This window comes from Euphorbia lathyris, chromosome 2 (assembly GCF_963576675.1).
Source record: "Euphorbia lathyris chromosome 2, ddEupLath1.1, whole genome shotgun sequence".
NCBI classification, from domain to species: Eukaryota; Viridiplantae; Streptophyta; class Magnoliopsida; order Malpighiales; family Euphorbiaceae; genus Euphorbia; species Euphorbia lathyris.
In genome coordinates this window covers 57,176,894-57,199,789 of record NC_088911.1, presented here as the reverse complement: position 1 = coordinate 57,199,789, position 22,896 = coordinate 57,176,894, and the positions used below count along the sequence as shown (strand labels likewise).

At 36.8% G+C, this 22,896-nt stretch overlaps 1 protein-coding gene across 3 annotated transcripts; it reads left to right on the top strand.

Annotated features, from left to right (window-relative positions):
- Nucleotides 1–324: 324 nt before the first annotated feature.
- Nucleotides 325–13,368, top strand: LOC136218308 (protein HUA2-LIKE 2-like). Of its 3 annotated transcripts, XM_066005108.1 has the most exons (12): nucleotides 325–770; nucleotides 1,250–1,326; nucleotides 6,884–8,971; nucleotides 9,234–9,696; nucleotides 10,465–10,573; nucleotides 10,826–10,938; nucleotides 11,027–11,214; nucleotides 11,312–11,780; nucleotides 11,885–12,311; nucleotides 12,414–12,590; nucleotides 12,761–12,813; nucleotides 12,903–13,368. In XM_066005108.1, exons 1-11 carry the CDS (start codon nucleotides 648–650, stop codon nucleotides 12,784–12,786), a joined length of 4,260 nt encoding a protein of 1,419 aa, XP_065861180.1. In that variant the 5' UTR covers nucleotides 325–647; the 3' UTR covers nucleotides 12,787–12,813; nucleotides 12,903–13,368. The 3 variants fall into 3 exon arrangements, with proteins under 3 accessions (XP_065861180.1, XP_065861179.1, XP_065861181.1); XM_066005107.1 differs by lacking the exon at nucleotides 12,903–13,368 and having other exon boundaries at nucleotides 12,676–12,811; XM_066005109.1 differs by lacking the exons at nucleotides 325–770; nucleotides 12,903–13,368 and adding an exon at nucleotides 1,710–1,747 and having other exon boundaries at nucleotides 1,258–1,326; nucleotides 12,676–12,811.
- The last annotated feature ends 9,528 nt before the right edge of the window (nucleotides 13,369–22,896 follow it).

Genomic DNA, 22,896 nt, shown 5'->3' with positions numbered 1-22,896 from the left:
ATACGAGAAGCATATACCAAAGAATCAAGAATAGCCTACTTAAAATGGAATTGATCAACTTAGAGAAAGGACCATCGATGAAATTAGAGAAAGGCCCAAAGGCTGAATAGAAAAATATTGAAAAGTGTGAAAGCCCATGTTTCAAAGTATGGACCTAAAGGCCGATATTAATGCTGGGAATGATTGGTTGCTGCAGTTGGTAGGTCACGTGTAATTGCAAAACACTTGCCCTTCCCACACGAAGCGTACGTTAGCTATATGCTACCTGAATAATTTAACCTACACCTCCTCAGCTCATTTTAGTCTCCCCCATCCTTTAAACCGTAACATATCTCTCTTTCTCCCTCTTCCACAAAACCACAATGACAAAAGTCTCAATTGAACTCCCCTAAACTCTTCTTTATCTCTCTTCTCTGGCTTTCTCTTTCCGGGAATTAGGGTTTTTTACAGACTCAGTTACTATTGCACTCTCCGTGCTTTTTGTGCTTCAATGCCTGCTAATTTCTTCCCCAAATCGTGCCTTGCTAACCCTAGACTGTGCCGGGCTGCTCCTTCTGGTGGGCGATTTTGGCATATCACTCGATTGGCATCTTCTTTTCTCCTTGAATCGTCTGCGCGTATTTGATTGAAGCACCGGTGCTTCTGCTATGGCGCCCAGTCGCAGAAGAGGCGCCGGCAAAGCTGCTGCCGCAGCTGCTGCCCTCCGCCACTGGAAGGTCGGCGATCTTGTCCTTGCTAAAGTCAAAGGTTTTCCAGCCTGGCCAGCCACGGTATGTCCTACATATATATATCTTGTTTATATACAGCTTTTCCTTTGTGTTATTTGGTAAAGAGATTGTAGATATGCTTAGTACTATTTTTTTTTCACTCCTGCAGTTTAGTTGGGCTTATAGTTATTTTTTTTAGTGCTTTCTTGGGGTTTGTCCAATTTGTGTTCGGTAATCTGATCTAGCGGCGGTGATCCTGAATTTCACTTAAAGTTTAAGTTCATATAGAGGTTTACTTGTGGATTAATTTGCTATCTACTGTGTTTTTAGCTTGGAATCGCCTCTTGGTGGGCAAAGTCCTCTTAAAACTTTATTGCTGTGTACAAAGTTTGAGCTGTAGTGATCTGGTTTGATAGCATAGAAATTCATTTGAAAGTTGGAGACATGCCCTCAATTTTATATTTCAAATGCCCATGATAGTCTTATTTCTAATGTCATTCTTCTAAGCCCACTCTTATTTGATTGCTCGCTTCTGATTCCAGGTAAGTGAGCCAGAAAAGTGGGGTTACCAGGCTGATTTGAAGAAAGTGCTAGTCTATTTTTTTGGAACCCAGCAAATGTGAGTTGTTTTTCTTTAATGTTTTTATTCCAGTATTATGATCTTAGATTTTATTTTTCAATCAAATCATCATGAGTGGAATTTGGAAAAAAAGCAAAGTTTTTGTTGTGCGCAGATATATTCATTTAGGGATGCCCTTAATTTTGGTTTTGTTGGTTGAAAATTAAAGTGCCTTTTGGTATGTAGTTATTAAGAGGAGTGATTTTGTTGAAGTGGGGAAAATGAATGTATATGTTCTCAGATGAATTGCCCTCTTGGCATTCATTTTGATTAAATATTGCTAGTTTTGAAGAAAGTTTTAGGGTCCATTTCCTTGAATGACAGATTTTGTGTTCGATTTACCATTTCCTAATGCATATATTTTTCTAAAAAAAAAATTGCAGAAGTGTCTTATGTATAAACTCTCAAGATCCATTTGGAGGTTGGTGGTTTGAATTGTTTATTTTTTTTCTTCACGCTTTTCTTTCTTTATATAGATTGTTGATTTTATCTGCAAGGGAATATACTCTCACTGAAGTTTGTGCCAAATGGTTTTCATGATGTTCTCTGTTCTTTTTATCCTTTTTATATGGAAACGAGACAATGGTGAATTTGTTTTGGGTTTATCATTTTCGTTGGATTGGGTGGAGTGGAATGAATTCATTTTCTTTCTGATAGCGTGAAATGCACATGTCATCTTTATGTAGGTGCTGTATATTAGTGGCAGCTTAGATTTTTCTTTTTAGGAGTGAGGGGCTAGGAGCAGTTGTTAATGGTGCGCCAAAAGCACCAGGCCTAGTGCCTTGCCATAATAATGGCGGGGAAGTTACCTGGACCGCACCATTGTGCGCCAAGGCACAGTGATCAAAGGCGCACCAGCCTCTGTGACATATGCATATTCTTAGGGTTTTCTAAATTTTCTAATGTAGGTTTAGTATTCATCCTTGTAATAGACACATGTAAGGGTAAAAAAAAACAAACAGAAAATACATGCTAGAATTGGAAGAGTTTGAGACAATGGCACAAGACAAGATAGACAACTATATAAAGAGAAAAAGAAGCAAAGAAGTATATAAGAAAAAGAAAACGTGAAACATAAACCAGCCAAGGGACAAAATTCAGAATCAGAAAATCAATGCATATACTATGAACTTTGAAGACAAAAAGCAAAAACTCTTTCAAGAACAATTGTTGAAAAAATAACTATTGAGGAGGGTGATAGTGATGAGTGATGATTGCTGAATTTGGAGAATTTTGATGTGAAGTAACTATTAGTCGATTTAGAATTTACTATTTAGTTGATCAATTGAACTTCAGATTTAGAATATGGGGTTTATTGCATTTAGGATTTATTTATGATTAAGAGTATTGTCATGGTTTAGTATTTATTACATTTTGATTTTAGAATTTATCATTTCTTATAATTTAAATATTATCATTTATAGTTTTATAAATTTTATTTTGATAATGCGCCTTGGGTTGCCCATGCATGTGTTGTCGCCATGCGCCAAGGCTCCAGGACCCCCTTGTGCCTTAGTGCGCCATGTGCCTTTAATAACTGTGATAGGCACTTGTATGTATGTAGCAATAGACAAAGTTACGTAATAAAATAATAAATACACAAAATTCAAGAATTCACATATGACATGTCATTTCCACTACAGTGGCTTATAGGGAGGGTTTGGTAAATGCTTTTCAGGGAGGTCATGTTGAACTTTTTTTATTTTGGTGCTGAGTGTGATGCAGGGTGTGAAGGAGCTAGAGGCTATTATTGTAAGTAGTTATATATTGGAATCAATTAAGAAAAGAGAAATCAGATTGTTCGAGAACCTATTTTTTTAGATAAGTACGCTGATTGCATCTTTTAGGTAGTTTATAAAAATATTTTTAGATGAACTAAAATGATAAATTAGATTATGATATTTGGTAATATCATATTGGAAGTGTATAATCTTCCCATGAAATCATATTTTACTAGTATATGTATGCCTATTATGAAGGTGTATGATGTATGTCTAAAGTTAAAAAGTCACAAAAATTAATGTACAAAGCAAGCAAAAAAATTCTAGTCCAAGTAATGCAAGGGATATAAAATTTCAGAATGTATTGGAAGTACTTCGTGTTTCTAAGTTTTGTGGAGTGGATAAAATTTTGTTGATTGCATAAGGTTGTATTGATTGATTATAAAGCCTTTTTAATCACAGGTAAGAAACTTGCTCCCACTTGTTATCACCATCTTCAAGATGTGAGTTTTGATTTTTACCAAATAGTAGTTATTTAGCTGCTAGTCGTAGTCAATTTATTGATTCTGGTGTTAGTATTACACGTGGTAGAGGTTTCAAACATTACAAACATACAAACTCATCTCATGCAATTTCTTATAAGTTCTGTGAGAAGGAGAGATACTTTTTGTATCCGGCTGCCGGGATTTTAAATGGATGTAGGGTACCCTTTATGGCCTTATTTCTGTCATTACATTTTGTGGAAGTTCTGTTGCCTTTTGAAAAGATTTTATTATTTGAGTGGCCAATAGTAAAGTTGGCAACTAAAATATTTTGAGGTAGTAAGATTCAAGGAATTTAGGTAAGAAGTGTTAAGATTTAATTTTTCAAGGTCTCAAATCATGTAATGCTTATTTGGTTTAAAATGCCCTGGTCTACTTAAAGATGTAGTCCTAGGAAGAAATTATTTAGGAAGTATAACTTAATTGTGTTTGATGCTAAGTTGAGGTATCGAAATTTTGGTAGAAAGTATAACTTAATTGTGTTTGATGCTAAGTTGAGGTATCGAAATTTGGGTAGGCAAATACTATATTTTTTTAAAGAAAAGACAGTTAAGCTGGTGTAATATACATTTTCAGATAAAATACTACTGGCAAGTAGAAGAATCTAATTATTATTCTTTTTTTTTTTCTTTTTATTTGAAAGAAGGCGGTAGAAAGTGTACCGATGTAATTTTTATTTAATTGAAGGGCACATAGGTAGTTAGCATTGCAGTTTGCATTTAACTCAGGAACTACGTTCTCTCCGAAATGGTGAAGTTCCTTGCCAAGCCACACGATAACTTGGTTTTGACTCTGGGAAGTAAACTGGACCTGATGTTGCAAATTCCTGAGATACAAACACCAGATCAAACAAGATTCTAGTTGTTACCATGATTTATTATTATGATTAGGCATACAATTAGATAAGTTCTTGTTCTGGTGTCATTTATCTTCATATTTTTCTTGATGTTCACTTTTGACATGGTGCACTTGGAAAGTCAATTGAAAATCTGGGCACAGGGAATGAAAGGCTAAAGGCCTAAATATGTAAGGGGGCGGGACTCGGACAAGTTTGTTAAGCTTAATCAGCAGCCTACTAAACAGAATTCACGTACATTTGTTGATGTACTTCTTTTTTTCATTTTAATTGTGTGTGTGTTTGTTTGTGTATGTTCTAAATTATGTGCAGCATCTGTAGAAAATTTTCCATATTAATGATATGCTATTAGATGTAGCATGGGCTTGTATTGTGCTACATCTCAGTTGATTGCATCCAATAGAAGTTGAATCAACAACTTATCAAGTTGGAAGCTCAAATCACTTTTAAATGGTTGTAGGAGCATCCTGTTATGTTCAACCTTAATATAAATGGTCTAGTTTGGGGCAAATCGAGCTACCTCACCACCATTATGTGCTTCTCTTTCATCTGCTTTCATCTGCTATCATCTGCTCTTCCTTGTTAATTAGAAGCTTTTTATATGTATTTCTCTAGGAAATACTTTAATTTTTCATTCAGCATGGAACGGAACACTATAAGCCCTTCTGATTACTCAAAAAATTAAATTGCTTGTAAACATGGTGTTACAACAATTAGCTAATGCTGTTGTTTCAAATTTTGTTGCATTTAATGCACCTTTCATGTGACCATGAATATAAATTGTTTTTTCTTTTGGCTTTCTTACTGGTGAGATATCTACAAGAACTGAAAAATTGGGTTAGAGCTGCCTGATGAGATAACTAGACAGCCTATGGAAGTTTGATAATAATGATGATGCTATGTCTTGTTACACCGAAGTAAACATGGCATCCATACTAGTTTCTTCTTTTCCCATTTTCTTTGCCATAAATAACTGCTTTGTGGCCCCCTTTTTTGTGTGCTTGTCTTGCTGAATTGAGTTCACTTATTCTTTGTCATAAATATATACAATAATCTGGTTAATGGGTTGGCATATGGAAACTCTGGTTCATGAACATTGGGCTTTTGACATTTAATGGCTTGGTTTGACAAGGTTTATTCTTTGGTCACATCACAAGGTATTGCTTCTCAGGAAATCGCATGCCAAGTTTCCAATTTGAGGTTTCATTTGGAACCACTGATTTTTGGTTTTGCAATCCTGTTCCTTGATTTTCTTTAGTTTGTACTGGGGGTACATATTCTAGCCACTAAAACTTTAGGTTCATTTATAGATTCAATGGAAACTCTGCAATGATAACCTAAGTGGTCATGGAGTTTTTAGGTTTTGAGCTAGCTTCAGGTTATGATTTTGGAAACCCTTATTTTTATGGAACTTTTATTCCTCTTTTCTTCTGTCACTCTGTTCAGGTTCCAGTGATATGTTTTCATGTCTGCTGCATCACATTTCTTTTGGGCACAATCTGCACTGTCAATTTTACTCGCATGAAAGCTTCCCTCAGGATTTGAAGCATTATAGATGAAATAGTATTTTAGTGGAATAATTACTTTATACTAGTGTTGTTTATATCTAGCCTTCTTGCCCTAGGGAAGATGTTGAAGATCCCTACAATCCAACAAGCCTGAACTCGTTACTGACCTTTGGGTGTAGGTGGTCTAAGTTCCTAGGACTGAGTCTTTCTGGCCCCTGCGGGTAGGTAGACTGGTTTCACTGTACCTTTAGTTCCTATTAGGTAGGCAGGGGAGCGAAGGAACCGGACTTTTGATGGGCCAGCCCTTTTTTATGCCCCGCTTTTACTGTTCAATTATTTCGAAGGGGACTCAAGAAATTGAAATCAAAATTTCATTGCTGGTGTTTTGATTTTAGCAGTGGGAGGACTAAGAAAAGTAGGAAAAATCAAGGATTCACCACATCCATTTGGGGACTCTATTCCACTCCCACTTTAAACCTGTTCTCATCCCCATTTCCTATTTCTGATAACTAAATTAGGTATATCTGAAGTGAAAGGAAGCACACTGGGTAGAAATTTAATTTATCATTAAGAAAAAGAATATTAATTCGAAGTGGGAGAAATCTGCATACAATATATTGAAGTATCCCTCACATAGCATGGTATCTTCAGATGCTAGAGGATTGTGATTTCTTCAGAAGCTATTAGATTTTAAGCTTGCTTGTATATGTTTGTTCCTTAACGAATGTATATATGCTATTACTTTAATCTTTTAGCAGACGTGAGTTTACGTGTAGATGTATTTGCTTTAATTGTTGGGATTGTATTCTATTCATTTGAAAGATTAACATGAATTTTCTTTTATTTTCTCTCTTTCTCCCAGTATTTTTCTTCTTAGAAAGAATGTTGAGTTTGATTTTGCTTAATGTGGAGGGACATGTTGTTATGCAGAGCCTTTTGCAACCCTGCTGATGTTGAAGCATTTACTGAAGAGAAGAAACAATCTCTTTTGGTCAAGCGTCAAGGAAAAGGTGCAGATTTTGTTCGTGCAGTGCGGGAGATAATTGAAAGTTATGAGAAGTCAAAGAAAATGGATCAAGTTGATGATCAAAATTCTGGCAAAGATGTTACTCTTGCCCACGTTGGGAACTCAAAAGAGTCATCAGCTAACATGGAGTCAAAGGATCAAAATGAAAATTCAGAAGCAGCTGTTACAGTTACAAACAGTCCTAATCTTGTTGGCAGCATTGCTCCTGATGTGACTAAAATTGATTCTTTGCAGGATAAAGTGGCTTCAGTTGAGCAACCTTTAGATGATGTTGCAGTCACTGCAAAACCTGGAATAACTACTTACACTTCAAGAAAAAGGTCTGGAGGCTTACGGTCTAGGAAGCGTGCCACACAAAAAACTGATTCAACTGTTGATACGAATGGAAGCTTGTCCAGGTTGGACTCTGGTAGACTCCACAGCTTCATAATGTCTCCTAATGACGGTAACAAGAGTGCAGGAGATGCTTCGACTGAAATAATCTTTGAGAGATCCTTACGAAGAAATAAGCGAATCAGGAAATCACCAGTTGTCTCTGAATGGCATGATGATGTTGATTCATCTGCTTTTGTCTCTAATGGAAGCATTGGAGATAATGGCTCTGAAATTGTAACAATAGATTCTGATTCTGTGAGCCTGTACGACAACAGCACTCAAGATAGTGCTTGTAAGCCTGAGCATTGTGAAACAGTTGTCGAGTGTTTGGAAGGAGATGTCGAGTTGAGCAAAGGGCTTGATTTTCAGATAAAGGCTGTGGTTATAAAGAAGAAGAGGAAACCAAACAGGAAGCGAATGACTAATGAGGCAGCAGAACCACCTGCTAGATTGGAAACAGGGATGGACTTGGATGCCGTGTTGCAGAATAGTGTCCAGAATTCACAAAATGCTGGTGAGAATTTGAATGAGAGGCATAATAAAGAGGATGGAGATGAGCACTTGCCACTAGTGAAAAGAGCAAGAGTAAGAATGGGCAAATTATCAACTTTGGAGGATGGTAACGACAGCTTGTCTCAAGCTGTAGAAAGAACTTCTAATGATGCTGCAGTAAATCCAGTTGAGTTACCCAATGGCTTATGTGAAGTTGAAAGAACACCTGAAGACATTCGAGTAACCTCAATGGATCATGTTGGCCCATCCACTGATCATATCAATTCAGATATTGTGAAGGGATCTTCAGATAATGTTTCACCCCAAAGGGCCTGTACCCAAATTCCAGGAAATAGACTGCATGTTTCAGTAATCAAGGAGAACCAACCCTTTGGCAGCTCAGCAGATGGTGAAGCTGCTTTACCTCCATCTAAACGTCTTCATCGTGCTCTGGAAGCCATGTCAGCAAATGCAGCAGAACAAGTGCATCCCTGTGCCGAGAAATCAGCCATGAAAACATTAATAAATGGAAGTTGCACTTCTTCAGTGAAGGGTTCTTCCCATGTGACTGAAAGAAAAGAGAGTGATGGTTCTGATGAGCAGGCTGCTGAGTCTTTCATCCATAGATCCTCTGATTTCTGTTCCAGTGACACAGTCTCTGAGACAGCTGTTAAATCATCATTAGATGCACACATGTGCAATCAACCAATTGGAAATTCCAAGAACCAAGAACATCAAGAAGAGGCCTTAGGCCATGGTCACTGCAAAAATCTTAGTGAATCATGTTTTGGAGGTCTTTCTGTTTGCGCAGCTGCTGAACAAAGGACAGAAGATTTGACACATAAGCTTGACAGGAAACAGTCTAGTCTACAATCCAATCAGGATTCAGTTGATCAATTATCACTTGTCAAGGATAAAGGTGACTTGGAAGACATTGTGCTAAGAGATGTTGGAGCTGAGATTGCTAATAAAGATGTTAAATCAGAGTGTTCTCGTACTTATTCAAGACTGATCTCACAGGCTAGTGAAGCTACGTCTCAAAATGGTTCAGCTATGCTTCAGTACAATGCTGAGGATACTGAGTCATTGAGGTCTCAAATTGACAAGAACCAAGCCAATGGCATGTAAGTGTCCATTTCATTTTTTTTATATAATTAGTTTGCAGGCCTCTCTTAGTATTTTCTTTTTTCTCCATTTCTTAATAATTATATCTCCTAGAGTAATGGTGTTTTTCCTTGACAGTTTACATGTCTTCTCACAATTTAGTGATGTCTCCTTCAAAATTCTGAATATATTAGAGAAATGATAGTCGTGCTTTGTTCCTTTTATGGCTTTCTTTTGTTACCATTCTGTTAGAATAATTTCATCTATGTATTTCTGTTTTAGGCTAGAGGAGTTGAAAGAAATCAAATATGATCATAGAGAACAGGATTCTAGTTATGTGTCAATTTCAAATGATCAGTTGGGTGAAAAGGGTGTCTTGGTGCCCCATTTAAGTCCAGTTCCTGCTGATGGAATAGAGTCTCCTGTACAGACGTCTCCGACCACGGCTTCAGTATGCCATGTGTCCACTTCAGAAAGTGCAAATTTTGTTCAAAATAGTGGAGGTTCTAGCCCCAATCATTCGCAGCAGAAGACAACAGTGTCCACTACAGTTGATGAAGAAAAAATAGAATCAACAGTGCCACAACGGCCAAAATCTGTTGGCAAATTAAGTACTTATGCAGAGGCACATGCTGCATTGTCATCCTTTGAGGGAATACTTGGATCATTAACAAGGACAAAGGAGAGCATTGGTCGAGCTACTCGAATTGCCATTGACTGTGCAAAATTTGGTGTCTCTTCTAAGGTAGGATACTTGTGCTTCGATCTGTGGTTCTAACCTTAGGTGTTATCTTGTTATATGGCCTGTGTCTTCCTATTGAATATTACATCTATTATTTGGCAAGCTTATATTATAGAAATTGGATCCATTTGTTACAAAAAAAAAATTGCTATGCATTCCTTACAAGGTTATAGGAACCTTAATTCGCTCTGCATCTTCAGAAAAATATAACATCAAACTGATACAACGGGGATGTCAAACTGGATAGAAGTTTATTTCAAATTGTCATTTAGTTGTATTGTATATTGTAGGTTGTTGGAGATGAGCAGGAACTACTTCAAAATTATGATTGATTATCAAACTTTTTGTTATATTACATGCTTGCATTCTTTGGCTATGAATCTATGATAAAATCTGTAAGATGGGGGTGCTGAATTATAAACATGCTTGTGTTGTATATCAAGTGCCTTCAATCTTATATGAATATCGTATGTTTGAATAATGTAACCTTTTAATGTCCTGGTGGTTATGTTTAATAACTTCTCTTTGCTACTTTGTGATTTGCATGATTGTGTTATAAGCTGCCACAATAATATTTATTTTTTTTATCCCTTATCTAGTGAACACTGTATTCGATCTGAATTTCATTTTTTGAGGGAACAATATTCTTAGTTTGGATGAGCCTATGAACTTTTCCGCTTCATATTTGCAACAAGTAGTTAATTGCCATGGAATTGTTTTATTAGCACTTTGCAGTTAAAATTCTTCTGATTATTTGTCTTCTAAACATAGGTGGTGGAGATTTTAGCCCGTAATTTAGAAAGTGAGTCGAGTTTGCACAGAAGGGTTGATTTATTCTTTCTCGTGGATTCTATCGCTCAGTGTTCTCGGGGTTTGAAAGGTAAAGTGCTTCTGTTTGTGTTATTTTTAGATTGTGGGGATTGGGGGTGGTCTGGGTTCATGTGGGTGCATCCTTCAGTTGCTTTGTTTTCTCATTACTTGATTTCACTTTGGTAATCTCATGGGAGTTCCTTTCATCATTCAAGGGTGGTTGATGACAAAGTAAGTTTACTTGGTTAGAAAAACAAAACCAGCCATAGAAAATGCCATGCATGTAGAATATATGGTTGTCATGTTGGATTTTCTTTTCCAGGTGATGTTGGTGGTATATACCCTTCAGCTATTCAAGCAGTGTTGCCACGCTTACTTTCAGTTGCTGCTCCTCCTGGAAATTTTGCCCAGGAAAATCGGAGGCAGTGTATGAAGGCAAGCTTGAGTACTTTCATGAATTTGGCCTCTCTGTGATTGATAGGCTTGTTGGTTGATGTTCAGCATCTCTATATTTGTTTTATAGGTTTTGAGACTTTGGCTGGAAAGAAGGATTCTTCCGGAATCTGTAATTCGCCACCACATGCGGGAACTTGATTCACTAGGCGCTTCGTCTTCTGGTGGTGTATATTCTCGCCGTTCAGCAAGAACAGAAAGGGCTTTAGATGATCCTGTTAGAGACATGGAGGGTATGCTTGTTGACGAATATGGAAGGTTTGCTTTATTTGAAATCTATGTCATATATATTACAGCTAAAAAGGTTTTAGATCATTTAGATTGCATTTCACTGATATTTTTTTTGTTGCATCAGCAATTCAAGTTTTCAACTTCCTGGATTTTGTATGCCTCGCATGCTTAAGGATGAAGATGGTGGAAGTGATTCTGATGGAGAGAGTTTCGAGGCTGTCACTCCTGAACATAATCCTGGAACCCCTGAAGAACCGGATAACACCCCTGCAATTGAGAAACATACCCACATTTTAGAAGATGTTGATGGTGAACTTGAAATGGAGGATGTGGCTCCCTCTTGTGAAGTTGAAGTAAATCCAGCTGGTTGCATTGCTGGGGTCAATGCTGTAAATAATTTGCACCATCAGTTGGAAAATTTTCCACTGCCGTATGCACCCCCCCTGCCTCAGGATGGGCCTCCTTCATCTCCACCATTGCCAACATCGCCCCCACCACCACCACCACCACCTCCACCTCCTGCTGGTCCCCATTCAAGAATACATGAGCCTTATATTAATGGTGTTGATTCGAAGATTTACACAAATTCACATGTATGTCATCAAATTGGTTGCTTTTTCGCACAATATCTCTACATAGGGCGGAATATGCCATACCATTTATTTTATTTTATTTTATAATCGTGCCATCTTTGCAGAATATGCATGATGATTTGAGAGAATCAGCGGCTCAGCATTCAGCATCAAGAACTAACCCATCAATATTTAATGGAGTGCATCATCATGCAAGTGAATGCAGGGAGATGCAGCCTTCTGACTCAATGAGCTCTTTTAGCAGTTACCCTGTACGGCCAGTGAATAATGTTCAACACACAGATGCTCCTAGTTTCCAACATAAGCCCTATCCACCAAGACCACCACAACCTCCACCTTCAAATCAATTCTCATATGTTCAGGCTGGCCAGCATGTGAAACCTCGGAGAGAGACCACGCCTCCCTACCAACACAGATTCCACTCATCCTATAGTGGCGATGGTGGGACCTTTTACAATAATCATGAGAGAATGAGACCAGCCCCTTATGAACCTGGTGACGGTTGGAGATATCCCTCAGCAAACATCCCTGGTAAGATTGAAATCTAGGAATTGTGAACATGGTATTAATGTTCTCTTGTGCTAACGTTTTTGATTTCGCCCCTTATTATCAATGTTGTGTTCCCCACTCAAGGTCCACGATATCCTGACAAAGCCAGAGCTTATCCGCCTGGTCCGTATGGTGGTCCCCCACGAGAACCCACTAGAATACATCATCAAGAATGGCCATTACCTCCTCGGGGGATGCATCAAAGGAACTTCATGCCATACAGACCATCTTCTGAAAGTGGAGTACCTGTATCCGATAGAGGTACGCTATTTTTTCTGTGCGATTGAAACCTCTTTCTCTCTGCTTCCTTCACTGTTATAAAATGCTGTGTGTTTTTGGTAACCAGAGTGCCGAAGCCTTTTACATCATCAATAGTTTGTAGCATTGCTCAATTACTCAACGCTAGATTATACATTTTTCTTGTGTTTCAGCACCAAGCATATGGCGGCCAAGATGAGCAACTATTTATGCACAGTTGTGATTGGTAAGTTCCTGCAATTTGTGTATCTCGTGAGATTTCTTTTGTTGTTATGCTTGTCTTGCTGATTTTGGTATTGGTCTTAAATTTGGTAGGAACTTTTTTTGTTAATTTTTATCTGGCTTCTCGGCTTGTTGAAGAGTGAAACTATCTATGTATCTATCTATCTGGGTCAGAAATGTAAAATGCACCCACCCCAGTGAAGGGATGATCATAGGAGGGGGCTCAGAGAAGAGAATGAATGAGATGCTTGATGAGGGGGTTGTATATATGTGTATTTTATCGACTTTGCAAATGCAGAGAGAGGGGTGCAATACAGAACAGAGAGCGGCGGGGGAGCTGTAACCTAACTCTAGGCTTTTCATCTACTTGTTGGAGGGGGAGGGGCCTTTGTAGGAATTCTATCAAAATTTTCGCTGGGCCATTGGCTAAAACGTTTTATTAGTTTCTTTGAATAGTTCTATATTCCATTATACTGTAAACAGTTGATATTTCGTATATAGTGGAAGAATGAATTTACCTGGCCTGGCCTGGCTGGATCACAAAAGAATTCTGAGGATTTATCCTGGCTTGCTTTGTTGGAGACGAAAGTTCAAATAGGTTTGCAATCATATGTTGTTAATAGTGGATTTCTTTCGCCCTTGGCTTTTAAACTTTTAAAATGTATCCTTGCGAGAAATATTCACCCACATATAGACAGGACTGTATAGAACAACTAACTGGAAAAATGAACTTTTAAAATTGAAATTAAATTAAAAAATAGGTATACTGAAGTTGATAGATGGGGTAGGAAGTGGTTTTCATTTCAAAAAACTGATACCGGAATCCAATTATATATATAAATAGACTGATTAATTGCTCATGTACACTCCTTTCATTTTGTAATTTTTTTGATTTCTTTTTTTGAAGAGGAAAGCTTTTCTTTTAAAGAGAAGCAAACATGTTTACAAAGATAAGAGAGATTTAGTTTACGAATAAAACAAATCTTTACAATGAAAATAAAACATCAGTAGAATGAAATCTTTACGATGAGAAAGTCAACTACGAATAGCAATGCAAATCCCTATAGATCCCTATTAAGAGAAAGCTTTAATTAACTCAGAATAGCAGTTCAAGAGCGCTGGAAAGGGATTATTAAGTATTGACATGGGAGGTAATGGTATTTGTTATTCAGGGAGTAGAAGACGTTATTCGATGAGTAAAAGACAAAAATGTTGTGTTTGTTGCATGGTAAATTTTTACATTCTCGAATTAGAGGTCAATTTGAGAAGAATTTTTTGTATTACAACTCTTAATTCTGAGAGATTGAGATAAAAAACGTGTTTGCAAAGATCTTCGCATCTATTTCAAAGCTTGGATAATGCCACTGTTTTAGCAATATTAATTGCAAAAATGTCTTCATAGCACGAACTAAGACACCATGAAGTTGCCATCATCTTGGCATAATGCAGCATCAAATCACAATTCCCTACATTATGAAAGATAGTAGCTTTCATGTTACATGTTAATGTACCCAACCTCGAATTCTCCGATCTGGCCACCATCATTCTAATCGACTTGCATCAACCTAATTCTTAAATTGGGGAGATTTCTAATCATTAAACCAATGACCTAATTTTTGAACTCGGCAGACTTCTAATCAATAAACCAATTTAAATTAATTATCACAGCTACAACAATGGCTGTTTATTCTTTGCTGCCAAATCATTCAAGTACGATTGTAACTAAGTTCACATCACACACAACTTAAGAAAAACTGAACTAACTTCCTTAGTCCTAACAAGTAAGCATAATCTTTGCATACTTCCAACAAAAGATTGCAAAAGGACAATTCACAAAAAGGTGTTAATCATGCTCAATATCATCATGGCATAAAACACAGTTAATGACGCACATGTTTCCTATCCAATCTAATTCTCGTAGGGGTAGTTTGAATAAAGTTTCCAGAGAAAATCTTTGAGCGTGGTGAAGAAAGAGATCCCAAAGCTTTCACCAACCCATCATTGCTGCTATGTTGCTTCTTCTACTCTCCAAAATCTTTGAGCGTGGTGAAGAAAGAGATCCCAAAGCTTTCACCAACCCATCATTGCTGCTATGTTGCTTCTTCTACTCTCCAACAACATGTACCTAGGCTTAGAAGAGTATGAGCCATCTTTAGAATAATGCTAAATGATCCTATTTGAGTTAAGGTTCAATGGAATAACCATATTAGGGATAACCAACGCCTCTTGGTGTTGAAATAAAGAAAACAATTTACCTCTATACCAAATTTGCGAGCCACTGACAACAAGCTCCGAGACCTTTGTATTTTCATTCTACAACATACAAGAGGAAGACATAAAAAAAATTAAAATCATTGTTATACAGGGGTCTCCTCGAACATAAAAATCCTTGCCATCTCCAATACGCCACTGAACATTCTTAGAAAGAACTTCAATTGACAACCACACATTCCTTCAAACAAAACTAGAATTATCACTTAATTTTGGAGAAAGAAAAGTAACACGAGAAAAATATTTCACTTTATAAACCTTGCTAACCAGAATATGAGGTTGAGAGATGAACTTCCATCCTTGCTTGTTAAGAAGGGACAAATTAAAATCATGAAGACCTCTAAACCCTAACCATCCTTGCTCTTTCTTATCACATAAATGGGACCAATCGAATTAGTGAATTCTCTGTTGAACTTCATTCTTCGTACCCCACCAAAAGGAATTCATAATTTTTTTTTGAAGGTCATCACAAACTGATTTTGGGAGAAGAAATGAGCTTATACTGGAAAGAGGAAGAGCTTGAGCAACAGACTTCAAGAGAACTTTCTTTTTTACATTGGAAATAAACCTGAAACTCCAGTTACTAAGCCTCTTACACAACCGATCCTTTAGAAAACAAAAAATAGTCGTTTTAGATCCCCCAATCAATAAGGGAAGGCCCAAATAATGGTCGGTCTCTAAGGGAGGATGAACATTCAGCGAATCACAAATGGTATACTCCATTATAGATATGGTTATGATCGTTTGTCTTGAGGATTTCTAGGACACTGCTCCTATAGGTAGAGTAAACACGTATCCACTTGTATCTTTGAAATCGTTTATATCAAATATCCAGTTGGCATCATAGTATCCTTCTAACACATTCACACCTCTCGTATAGTGCAGTCTGTGATCACGAATGTATCGCAAATACCTAAGTATTCTTAGTGGCCCTCTCTTGGATTACTCGTGTATCTATTCAAACTGCTTACATAAAAGCGATATCAAGTCGTATACAACTCTTGAGATACATCAGACTTCGTATAAAATTTTCATGTTCACCTTAGTCAACGCTTTCACCTTATTTTTAGACATATGTTGGCCAATGTTCACGTAGTATCATTGAATCAAGATGAGACTGTTAGGTGAGTGTTTAATTTGAACGAAAACTAAACCCACAATCACAAGCCAAGCTAGAAAAACCTCCCGGTTTTACTAGGTGCCAGACACAATTTCGAGCATCTGTAATTACATGTATTCGGAAGTACAAAATAGAGACATGATATCCAAAAGACGCAGTTCAATTATCACAGGTTATATGCTTAAGAAAATGATACATGTTCAATTAAACGAGCTTTAGGGGATAACTAAGTAAAACACCTCACCATTGGTAGTTCACTCAATTCACACAATATTTAGTGGTTTAAGTGTTTACTCTCAGCTTATGTTCTTGCTTAGGATTACGCTAAATTTGCACGTTCATCCAAGTACCTCTAGTTTGCTACATGACTCCGACAATATAAAAAATAGTCTCGAAAAAGGGTTCTAGTGCGGTTAGAAAAGGTTATAGGTACAACAAAGGTTAGGAATTTCAGCACTAGAAAAACAAGGTTGTATGGCTTTTAGCAAATATGAAGGGAATGAACTTTTTTTTTTCCGAGACGTTTGATTTTAAGAATCGGGGAATGATGTTTTCTCCCTTTTGTTCGTCTCTTTTCTTTTTTTTATTCCTGGTGTGGACCGTTTGATTGGTCCTTTTCAAGCAATTGTGCTCGTTCACCTCGTAGCCCTTTTGGCTTGCTCTTATAATGCCATAAATAAAGAAAAAGTGTTGAAATGAAACAAAACTCTGAGTAGAGTTTTGCAAAAATTTGGGTTAGGGAACAAACTAAGTGATAGTTTGCAAAAATAAGGGTTAGGAAAGAAAGAAAAACTATAAACTACAAAAATTAAGGCTCAAAGGGGCTTCCTAAAGTTGATGAAAAAGATAAAAATAAGGTAAAGGAAAATGGTTAATTCTAATGAGGCTAATTCATCGTCTATTGTCTCCAATCAGTGCGTGCAGACTCAACTCAGTATTTGGTGCAAAATCTGTAATTCTTCATAAGTCAAAGCATTCACACAAAACTATCAAGAAAGAGAGTTTTTTGATGCTTGCTCTTAGGCTCAAATTCAGCTCACAATTATTTGGGTTTCAATTTTTGTGTTCATTAGTTCTCCCCGAGCTCAAATTTAATATCACATGCCTTCAATCCTTAAGTTATCTACCTAAGTAATGATTTTAGCATTTCTGCAAAAGTAGGGTCTAGATGCAATCTTAGCTCATGTGTTTACAGATTGTGCCCTACACCTAAACTACTTAGCATGCAATTTTAGATTCGGTTCTCAATCCCTAGAGACAAGTAACGAAGTTTAACTTCGGAGGAAGTTGGTTTTTAGGCCCTAAAACATGCAAAACACACAAAAATAAAACTCAAAACACCAAAAACTAAACTAGACACAACACAAAAAATTAAAAATTTATACAATTTTTGTAAGTTTGTCTACTCCTCATCCTCACACTTAATCCTGCAATAAGTTCCAACATTGCAGTTCAAACAATAAGGCTCATGTGTAAAGAGTTAGGGTGGAGAAGACAACTCACTGATTACATTGCAATTGCTAAAAACTTGATGATTGGCGCTGCCATTTTTTTTAAACAGAAATCTATAATTAAAGAAAAACAAACCTGAAAAGTTTAATTAAAACTTGGGTTGCCTCCCAAGAAGCGCTACATTATAGTCGGTGAGCTCGACATAGAATTCATTCTTAGGTGTATGCTGTCATTAGCGTTAGGAATTCAAATTCCTGAATAAATAATCCGTACCTGCAAAACAGATTATCAGTTTCAAAGAATTTTAATGAAAGTAAAGGATAAAATTTAAATAAATTATGAAAAAGTTTAGTTTGCTCTCTTTTTGATTCTCTAGGTAGATCAAAGAGAATAAAAATTTCTGGGCATGGAGCAAACCCGAACTCCTCTATTTTTACATTCTTCTTTAGAGGCTCAATTTCAACTGGTTCCTCAATCAATATTGAAACTTTTAGTTTCTCATATTTAGGGATCAGTTCTTCATTGTTAATGGGAAAAGATATTACCTTATCAATCTGACCTACCAATTTGGGTTCTTTAATTGATTCGTCCGCGGTTGAATCAACAAGGATCCCTTTTTGTATGCATAAATTTTTAATTGAGGTATACAAATCATCAGTTTGATCTTCGTGAGTAGATAGGAAGTTAAGCAAATGCGTAACAGACTCCTTATTTCCATTGTTTTGAGCCATTTTCTCAAAAAGAAGAATCATTAGCAAATAAAAGCAAAAATTAAAAACAAATATTAACACAAAAATAATATTCACAAAAAGATAATATTCACAAAAAGTGCCTAAACTAACAATTTCGACCTTTGGTTCGATATTGCTGGAAAATAAATCCCTAGCAACGACGCCAAAAACTTGATGCGCCTCAGGGCCGACGCCCAATAAGTGTACCCCGTCGTTATCAAGTAATAATCTGGACAAGTCCAGGTATCGAATCCACAGGATTTACACCTGCAAGTATCGAGCTACTAAGCTTCTAATGTTATCTAGGCTGTGGGAGGTTTGAGATTGAGTTTGTTTATATTAATCTACTCCTAATTAAGTTATTCTACTCCTAAGTGATCCTTTAAATCATGAAATTAACCCGAGGAGAGCGTGATGATACGATAATATCGAACTCAACCTAATTCATTAATCAATTATTAACCTAATCTGAGTCGCTATTGCCTAAGGCGATTAACCCTACTTATCCTTCTATGGTTCCTAGCACGTGATTCCTTTGTAAGGCCGAAACTAGCTCTAAGGCTCAGAAATTTGGGCTTAATCTTCTATAGAGTTGTCAATCCTATAGGCTCTGACTAGGTCAGATTTAGCTCGCAATGTGTGCCAAGTGATTGTTTGGACTTATGAATGAGTTAAACCAATTGAGCAAAGCGTAAGACAAAGATTAAATCATACAATCAATTGAACAAAATAAGAAATTGAATTAATATTAAAGATGACAAGTATTGTCACGAAGATACAATTAGCCTAGGATTCATAGCATGGATCAGAGGCAAACAGAATGTAAAAGAGAAAGAAATCCCTTTCAGGGAACCTGTCGACCAATGCAGACGTATTCCTAGGACTTAAAGGATGGAGCCTCGAATAATCCTCAGTGGATGTGGAGTTTGAAGGTTCTTCAATGGTGGATGGAAGGAAGGACAGGATTCTTCAAGGATGGAGGCTAGGGTTTTTACACAAAATAAAAGATGTCTATAATACAATTACAATGTTCTATTTATAGATGTAGTTTAAAGCCTAAACCTAATGTAATTTGTTTCCCGATGCAGGTGGAAGAGTTGGGGGTGAATCGTGGAGTCGTAGGGTCGGGAATTAGTCAAAAGACTAATTCCCGCAAGCCAGCTCGTCGAGCTGGCCTATAGAGGCCAGTTCGACGGGCTGAACATGCACAATTCGCTGAGCGACTGCCGGGGGTCCCCAAGCCGCGATTTTTTTTCCCCAAAATTGATCCTGTTTTAACCTGCACACGCACATAAACTCCAAACAACGTTAGTCCAAAGGCTAAATTGACCCATCAGTCGTTAGATTTGAGTAAAAACTCCGTTTAGTGCGACCTTTGGTGGATCAATTAGCCGAAATAAATAAGTGGCAGTTCACGTGTGTGCTATTTTGGCAATATTTGCCTGAAAATAATCAGAAATCGGCTAGAAACGACAAAAGTAAATAAAACATATACTAAAACTAACTAACACGCACACATGCATAAAAGTGCGAGAATTGCTTGCTTATTGAATGAAAACTAAACAAAACCGTCCTAAAAACCGTATCAAAAGATAGGGGTTTTCGACCTATCAGACGCCTATTGACAGCACGCGAAGAAGCTCAAAAGCCCTAAAAGGCTTTATTGTCACTTTTAGGGGGGCTTTTGATAACATCCAGATATTATCCAGGGACCAAATGGGTAATTAACCAAACAGCCATGACCAGGAGATACACCAGAAAGATGGCGTACGAGGCAAGTTGTAGACATGGCGGATCCGTGGATTCCCCGATACGCCTCAGATAGTCAAATATCATGAAGAGGCTCGTAACCGCCACGCCTCGGAAGATTTGACATCAGGTATCGATACGCCCACATGATGTTAGTGTCGTCTTTCCATGAAGAAAACCGACATCATTAAAGGCAAGTAATAACCCATCAATGAGCTAATGGTCATACTTGAATGAACTCAGTAACCACCATTAATGAACATTAATGGAGACATTATGGTTACCAAATCGAGGGTTACAGCTAACCTAGTATAAATAGTCTTGCATCCCAAACTATTGAGGTACACATTCCAATACCCTACTTCATGCTTATTTTATCATTCTATACACATTACTGACTTTAGGATCAAGTAATATCAAAGGTTATTAACGGTCAAATTAGTAGTGTCAATCCAAAAGTCATTGATTTTACAAATGGTGACAAATACAACCCTCATGGTGATAAAAAAAACCCCCACAATCCTTTATCTGCAAATCAGTATAACCACAAAAGTTTTTTTTAATTAACCTTTTTTTATAGCGGAAGTGAAGAATTTAAAAGGTTGTAAAACGAAGATCCCACTAATTTGGTAGGACAAAAATGGATTATTTAAAAAAAATTAATTAACCTCTATTTAAGGTTTAATTTCTCTTCTCCTGAATTTCAAATAAACTCTTATTTTAGAACAATGTTCGTTATAATAATCATCCATCTAAATAGTCCATCTAAATAGATTCAAAGAAAAACATATTTGTTTCAAAATAATTATCATTTTATAAAATGAAACAATATTTAATAACCTTTTTTTCTAAAGAGAATATTATTAATGAGCCAACAACGGGCAACTGTTTAACAAATCAAGAGAAATAAAGTTCAGAATATCATAATAAACTACAAGACAAGTAGAGAAACGGGAAGACTATGCCACAATATGGGTCAACTCGTTAGCTTATCGTCTGACGAAAAGTACTGAGTAAAATACATTGCCTGACAGTTGCTTATTATGCCACCAAACTCAGATAGATCCTTCTCATGTGAGTAAATATAATCCACTACCTGTTTCGAGTATGTTTAAAATATTACATACTAATTTTGGGACGAAATACATACTAATCCTTCAAGCAAGGCTAATGCATCACATTCCTTCACTTGAGAGAACCTCACTATTTGTGATATTCTGCATGCTAGAAAGTTCCCCGTTGAGTCTTGAAGTACATCTCATATGCCTGCTCGAAAAGGTCTAGCAAATATCCCTGCATCCATGTTACATTTCTTGAAGTTCGGTGGTGGACAGTGCTAGAGGTTGCAAACTACCTTCGATCTTCGTGCTATATTTTCCTTCATTGTCTGAGCCTTCTTCCAGTCATAAAGAGTTTCAATGGCCCCATAAATAGTCTAACTTGGAGTAGTTAACGATTGACGCATTAGTATTTCATTTCTCACCCTTCATAGACTCCACATAATCATCATGAATCTACATTTCTCAACTTTGGAACAGCTTGTAAGCATAGAAAAAAATAACTCTAGATAACTATTGGCCATTGCTGCCTTACTAGTGATTAAATTGGTCATACCGAGCTTCGTCCACATTGTCCTAGTTGCTGAGCATTCAACTTACAAATGTCAAGTACTCAAGGTATGTCCCACACAACATACTCACTGTTGAGACTTGCATGTAACAATGTCTTCTGTCCGACAGAAAGCTGATCTCACAAGCTTCATATATACATATATCTGGACAGTTACATGGATCCGATGAAAAGTAGTTCATTAGGATTGGGGATCCGATTTGAGATAACAGGATGGGTAGATTCATCCTTGTCACCTGTTCATCTCATTGGTATTAATAGGTATAACTAATCACCAGACTCAAAGGAATATTAATTGGTATTCTGGATTACAGAATGTGACGCTTTGACTCTGGTGTAACACGATCCTTAACAGAGATGACTCTGGGGTGTGAACAGTAGACGTTGGGTATCACAGGAAGTGATTGCGGGATCGTTATATATTGGATTGAGCATTTATCACTCCCGATAAATGGGAGATACATCCAAGGATCGCTTGTGGAAGACTCGACTCTAAATCCTTGCAAGGTGATAACTTAAGACTTGAAATACAGATTTCACTTAACCTATCTATTTGAGTTGACTCGACCTGTACAAGTAAAACAAACGTCTCGCTATATGTGACTTGACATCATCCATAGTCATAAGATTCAGTTCAAAGGATGTAGTTGATAAAGGATCGAATTATACTGTAACTAATACGGAAAGGTTAACGACAGAATCAACCTGTCTTCTTATAGCTCTGGGGGAATGATTACGGACTTACTAATCACATACTCTGTACATCATTCCGTTATGCAAAGATTAAATATAATTCTTTGAAAATTATTTAATAACGTTGCATACGGCTAGAAGCAATAAGAACCTAATGGGTCACACATAAGACTTGGAACCTAAAAGAGAGATAGATGTTAATTAAATGATGGAAGCCCAATTGAGCCCAATAAGGCCCATGGACCAAAGGGGGGTCGAAATTCATGTAGTGAAATACATGAATAATTAATTTGATTTTGTTAATCCTAATTAGATTAGGATTATGAATTAAATTAATTAAGAGATAAATAAGTTAGGAGTTTTAATTAGATTATAATACTCCTATTATTATCCAATAAGGTTATTATTATTATTCTTAATATATTAGATATATAATGAGATA